The sequence below is a fragment of the Nicotiana tomentosiformis genome, chromosome 12 (assembly GCF_000390325.3).
Source record: "Nicotiana tomentosiformis chromosome 12, ASM39032v3, whole genome shotgun sequence".
Lineage (NCBI taxonomy): Eukaryota > Viridiplantae > Streptophyta > Magnoliopsida > Solanales > Solanaceae > Nicotiana > Nicotiana tomentosiformis.
Genome location: NC_090823.1, coordinates 110784754 through 110791590, shown reverse-complemented (window position 1 = coordinate 110791590; position 6837 = coordinate 110784754). Strand labels below are relative to the sequence as shown.

Below are 6837 nucleotides of genomic sequence, written 5' to 3'. Positions count from 1 at the left end.
ATCAAACCGGATTTTCAAGTTCCGGACCTTTGTCACCTTTGTACCCTTTTTGATGTGGGCAACATTGGCATAAAATTCCTTGACAAGGTATTCATTTGCATCATTCATCCGGCAAGTGAACCATAAAGTTTTGGATTATGCTGGCTTAGGTCTTTGGTTATGAATTGTCGCTCAAGAGTGAGCGACCTTTGGGGCCACCATTCCTGAAATTTTCCATACGCCTTCTCACTTACAAATCTATCAGCCCACACCTCCGAGCTCTTTGATCTAGCCAAGCCTCCCATAATTGTGTCACCCCCTCTCCCGTCATCATCATAAACATTTATTGGGGCAGTTGTTGAGGCAGGTGTTGTAGCAGGTGGGGAAGATGGCTCTGATGCCTCACTGCCTCCCTCTGAGCCATCAGACGACCCCAGAAGAGGAGGTAGGTTCATTGACAAATCAGAATGGTTTTGATTGAGCCTCCGGTTGTTGTTGTGCAGATTCCCCCTCGGAAGTCTCTCGGGATGGGAGGTATTAACTTATGTCAGAGGAGTCGGCAGGAGGTCTAACGAGGGTAGCCTTTTTGCTTACTACCCTTTTAGCTGCTAAGGGTAAGGTTTTCTTTCCTTTACCCCGGCCTCGGGAGGATTCTACCCTCACCTTTGAAGTGTCTCCTCCCCCAAGAGAACGCACCTTTTTTGCAACATACAAGTAGTGAAAGACAGTAAGAATTGGGGTTCAATCATGTGTTAAAGCAGTACATATGAATTGAAAAAAAATGCTTCTTAGAACAGGGCATCACGGACCGCACAAAAATGAGTGCGGCCGCGAACTGCCCATCGCGGACCGCATAAAAGTGAACGCGGCCGCGAAGAAGCCAAGCTCAGACTACTGGCTCTCTGAACTTGATCAACCGTGGACCGCACAAAAATGAGTGCGGCCATTAAAGACCAATTGCGGACCGCATAAAAATGAACGCGGCCGCGAAGGCAAATGATAGTCTCTAAAGTTCAAATGCGCGGACCGCGAAAAATTGGGTGCGGCCGCAAAAGACCTATCGCGGACCGCACAAAAGTGACCGCGGTCGTGAATTCTAAACAACCATCAGTGCCTTGAAGCTAGGGTATCGCGGACCGCGGAAAAATGACTATGGCCGCGAAATTAAAAATAAATCGGCACTGATGAACACTTAAAACTAAGGTTTTCACTAATTACCCAAGAATTGTAGTAATTAAACATGCAAAGTTACTAACCCCAACCCCCATTATGCCTACAAACACTACCCATATGTTGTTAATCAATAATTAAGCATTAATTTGACATTTTGGCATGATTCTAACCCTATCTAAAAAGAAAAATTAAAACAATGAGAAAAGAAAAGAAAAAGAGAAAATCAAATTATTGAAATGAACATACCAGTTGTAAAATGTGGTAGGAAATCGACAATTGATGAGAATAGGATGAGTTTGAAACCAAGTAAGGATGCACAATGCTTTAGGTGAGTTTGAGAGGTTAGGTTCGTAAAGTGTGATAATTTTCAAGAACTCTTATTTATACTCAGAACCCAGTGACCCCACCGCCTTACCTGAGTGCGGCCGCGAAATTTTGTCGCGGTCCGCACTTTTTACCTTTCTGTAGATCTGCCTCAGATGCACGGGTGCGGTGCGCGAAAAACTGGCCGCGGCCGCACAATTTGTGCGGACCGTGAAAATTTGAACGCGGACGCGAACTCTAAAGGAATTTTGACAGGCCAACTTAAGAGAGTTGGCATTTTTCCCATTTCAGCTACGCGACCGCGCGCAGAATTGTGCGGCCGCGAAGTGCTTATGTGATCTGCGAAATTTTGAGCGCGGTCCGCGAAAGTTCACCACTTGGCCAAATTTTTTCCTTGTCAATTTCCTGCACTACACAACCAATTCCTTCATACACTTCACAACCAGTTAGTCCAAAACAATGTCTAATCTACGAAGAAAATCAAAAGAAAGAAAAACACATGGGTTGCCTCCCAAGAAGCGTCTGATTTAACGTCGCGGTACGATATATGTTACCATCATCATTTGTAATGGATCAATGACACAATGTGGCTATCATCAATCTTGTGAAGGTAGTGCTTCACTCGCTGCCCATTGACTCTAAAGATCTCACCATTCTTGTTTTTCAAATCTAGAGCACCGAAAGGAGTCACATGTACTACTTCGAAAGGACCACTCCACTTCGACTTGAGCTTTCCCGGAAACATCCGTAACCGAGAGTTGAATAGAAGAACCAAGTCACATTCCTTGAATTATTTGTTTCGGATATACTTATCATGTAAGTACTACTTCTTTCCCTTATACAAGGACGAGCTAGAATAAGCATGGAACCAGAACTCATCAAGTTCATTTAGTTGCTCTACCCGGAGATTGGTAGCTACATCCCATTCAAGGTTCAATTTCTTCAGCGCCCACATGGCCTTGTGCTCTAATTCAACCGGAAGATGACATGATTTCCCAAATACCAACCGGTACGGAGACATACCAATTGGAGTCTTGTAAGCTATTCTATAGGCCCATAAAGCATCGTCAAGTTTCCTTGACCAATCGGTCTGGTTTGCATTGACAGTCTTGGATAGAATGCTCTTGATCTCCCTGTTGGAGACTTCAACCTGTCCACTTGTCTGGGGATGATAGGGGATTGACACCTTATGATTGACACCATACTTGGAAAGTAAAGTGTCAAAGGCTTTGTTGCAAAAATGAGAACCCCCATCACTAATGATAGCCCTTGGGGTGCCGAACCTTGTGAAGATATTTTTCTTTAAGAAAAACCACCACACTCTGTGCCTCATTGTTGGGCAAAGCCACACCTTCAACCCATTTGGAAACATAATCCACAACAACAAGAATATAAGTGTTCCCACATGAACTCACAAATGGTCACATAAAGTCGATGCCCCACACGTCAAAAATATCAATCTCAAGGATGGTGGTGAGAGGCATTTCACTCTTCTTGGAAATTCCACCGGCTCTTTGGCACTCATCACAAAGCCTAACGAGCTTGCTAGCATCTTTGTACAAGGTAGGCCAATAGAATCCACAGCTTAGAACCTTTGTAGCAGTTCTCGCCCCACCATGGTGACCACCATAGGGAGAGGAATGACAAGCTTCAAGAATACTCAGTTCCTCGTCTTCCGGAGCACATATCCGGATAACACCATCATTGCAAATTTTGAAAAGTTATGGCTCGTCCCAATAATAATGCAAGCAGTCCCGTTTGAGCTTCTTCCTTTGGTTAGAAGAGAGCTCATTCGGGACAATGCCGGTCACAAGAAAGATAGCTACATCGGCAAAACCGAGGTATCCCAGTCAAAGACACAAAGAGGAGTTCTTCATCCGGAAATGAATTATTAATCTCGAGGCTATTATGGGGCCTCCCCTCCTCTTCCAAGCGGGACAAGTAATCTGCCACTTGATTCTCACTCCCTTTTCGGTCTATGATTTCAAGGTCAAACTCTTGTAGAAGAAGAACCCATCTCATCAACCTAGCCTTAGAGTCCTTTTTACTCATCAAATAACGAAGTGTCGTGTGATCGGTGTGCACAATCACTTTGGTACCCATAAGGTACGGGCGAAACTTTTCCATGGCGAAGACAATGGCTAATAGCTCTTTTTCGGTCACTGTATAGTTGACTTGGGCATCGTTCAATGTTTTGCTTGCATAATAGACCAGATAAAATATCTTGTTGATTATTTGCCCCAATACTGCTCCTACTGCAACATCGCTAGCATTGCACATGAGCTCAAATGATAAGCTCCAATTGGGTATGGTAATTATGGGAGTGGTAGTCAACATATACTTGAGTAGCTCAAAAGCTTTCATGCAATCATCATTGAACACAAACTTGGCATCTTTTTCCAACAACTTGCACAAGGGGTTCACCACTTTTGAGAAATCCTTGATGAACCTACGGTAAAACCCCGGGTGACCAAGAAAGCTCCTCACTCCCTTGACGGAAGTCGGAGGAGGGAGTTTTGATATCACTTCAATTTTTTCTTTGTCCACTTCAACACCGTTCTTGGAGATCTTATGGCCAAGGACAATGCCCTCCTCGACCATAAAGTGGCACTTCTCCCAATTAAGCACTAAGTTGGTCTCTTCACATCTGGCCAACACTTTATCAAGATTATCCAAGCATACTTCAAAGGAATCCCCCACAACATTGAAATCATTCATGAACACCTCGAGGAATTCCTCCACCATATCCGTAAATATTGCCATCACACACCGTTGAAAAGTAGTCGGTGCATTACACAAACCAAACGACATCCTTGAGAACGCAAATGTGCCATACAGACAAGTGAATGTGGTTTTCTCTTGGTCTTCAGGTGCAATGAGAATCTGGTTATATCCGGAATACCCATCCAAAAAGTAATAATAAGCACGTCCGGCAAGTATATCCAACATTTGGTCAAGAAATGGCAATGGAAAATGGTCTTTCTGGGTCACTTTGTTCAGCTTCCTATAATCCACACTTACCCTCGAACCAATGACAGTTCTTGTGGGGATTAATTCATTTCTATCATTTATGATCACAGTCATGCCCCCCCTTATTTAGGACATATTGTAATGTCAAAGTCTATGAATTATTAGAAATGGGGTACACAACCCCTGCATCTAGCCACTTGATGATCTCTTTCTTGACTACCTTTTGCATGGCCTCGTTCAACCTCCTTTGATGTTCCACGGAGGGTTTGGCATCTTCCTCCAATATGATTTTGTGCATGTAAAAGGCAGGGCTTATACCCCAAGTATCCGTAAATGTCCAACCTATTGCCTTTTTCCTTCTTTGAAGCACCGCAAGGGTGGAATCTACCTGCACGTTAGTTAAGCACGAAGAGAGAATAACAGGTAATGTGGAACAAGGGCCTAAGAACTCATACCTGAGGTGTGAAGGCAAGGGCTTCAACTCCAATATGGGTGGCTCCTCAATAGAGGGATTTGTTGGTGGAGTCTTCCGGTTCTCAAGGTCCAAGGAAAGTTTTCGGGGTCCATATGTGTAGGATACCAGTCCTTGCAAAGCATTTGTACACTCTACCAAGACTTCCTTTTCATCCTCATCATGATTCAACAACACAACTTCCAAAGGGTCTTCCACATTAATCATAGCACTTGTGTCATCAACAATCACCTCAGTCACAAGATCCACAAACGAACATACTTCGTTGCTATTAGGCTGCCTCATTGACTTGCATATGTGGAACACAACATTTTCATCGCCCACCCGGAAGGTGAGCTTCCCAGCTTCCATATCAACTAAGTCCTTCCCTGTAGCTAGGAAAGGTCTCCCCAATATGATTGGCACCTCATAGTCAACCTCACAGCCGAGTACCACAAAATCTGCGGGAAGTATGAACTTGTCGATCGGAACTAACACATCATCAATTATCCCCAATGGCCTCTTCATTGTTCGGTCCGCCATTTGCAACCTCATGGAAGTAGGTCTTGGTTGCCCAATCCCCAATGTCTTGAACACAGAATATGGCATCAAATTAATGCTCGCTGCCAAATCACATAAGGCTTTGGCGGAATTGGGACTACCAATAGTGCATGAAATTGTAAAGGCACTGGGATCTTCTAGCTTTGGAGCCATGGAATGCAAAATGGCACTCACTTGATGTGTCATTTTGATCGTCTCACAGTTCATTGACCTCTTCTTTGTTACCAAGTCCTTCATGAACTTGGCATATCCCGGCATTTGTTCTAGAGCTTCAACTAAAGGCACATTTATGGACAAACTTTTCATCATATCAATGAATTTATTGAATTGGTTCTCATTGTTTTGCTTTGCGATCCTTTGAGGATATGGTGGAGGAGGCCTTGGCAAAGGAGCCTTGGCTTTGGGAACTACCAGATCCGGTATGTCTATCATGTGTTTCCTACACGGGTTCACATCATCTTGTGTCTCCTCCACGTTTTTATCAATGTCTATCCTCACTTCATCGTTCACATTCTCATAATTTCTTGGCTCATCCTCTTCTTGCACAACCACATCATCATTCATGATCTTTCTTAGATTGGAGTTACTAGCAACTCCACCTCTACCACTTCTTGTAGTCACCGCCGTAGCATGGACCGTATTGTTTTCACCCTTCAGGTTTACTATTGTATCACTTGGTAATGCCTTCTTAGGGCGAGTATTCAAGGCTTGAGAAATTTGACCCATTTGTACTTCCAAGTTGCGGATAGAAGTGTTGTGGGAGGCTATTTGTGCATCGGAGTCGGCATTTCTTTCCATCATTTTCTTGAACATACTTTCTATCCGTCCCATCTCATTGTTGGAAGAACTTTGCCCTTGTGGCGAATATGGAGGCGGGTTGTTGGGTTGTTGATACATCGGGGGCTTTGAAAGCCCGACCCCCGGTTCCCTTGATTATTGTTATTCCAACCCTTTTGGTGTTGCCTCCCCAATTACTATTATTTTTGCCACCCCAATTGCCTTGGTTATTTTCTTGATTCCCCCAATTTTGATTGTTGTTCCTCTAATTGTTCGGATTGTTGTTGTTGCCACTATTCCAATTCCCTTGGCCTTGGTTGCCCTAATTTTGATTGTTTCCCTGTGATCTCCACTGTTGTTGATTTGGAGCATTGCTCCGTTGACTTTGGTAATTGTTCACATATTGAACCTCTTCACTTTGATCGTCATAAGAGTCATCTTAGTTGTACCCACTACCACTTTGCTCAAATTGATCCTGATTTTGTTGAACTTGTTGACCTCTTTGTCTCCTCTTGTTAACCATTACATTCACTCCTTCCATGGCATTTACTTGCTTTGGCCCCTGAACCTGCTGAAGTTGTGCCTTGGCTAACTGATTCATG

At 43.8% G+C, this 6837-nt stretch overlaps 1 protein-coding gene across 1 annotated transcript; it reads right to left on the bottom strand.

Annotated features, from left to right (window-relative positions):
- Nucleotides 1-4597: 4597 nt before the first annotated feature.
- On the bottom strand, nt 4598-6184 carry LOC138903217 (uncharacterized). The gene is made up of 2 exons (XM_070191149.1): nt 5870-6184; nt 4598-5689 (listed from the first exon to the last, which is right to left on the bottom strand). Exons 1-2 carry the CDS (start codon nt 6182-6184, stop codon nt 4598-4600), a joined length of 1407 nt encoding a protein of 468 aa, XP_070047250.1.
- Nucleotides 6185-6837: the final 653 nt, after the last annotated feature.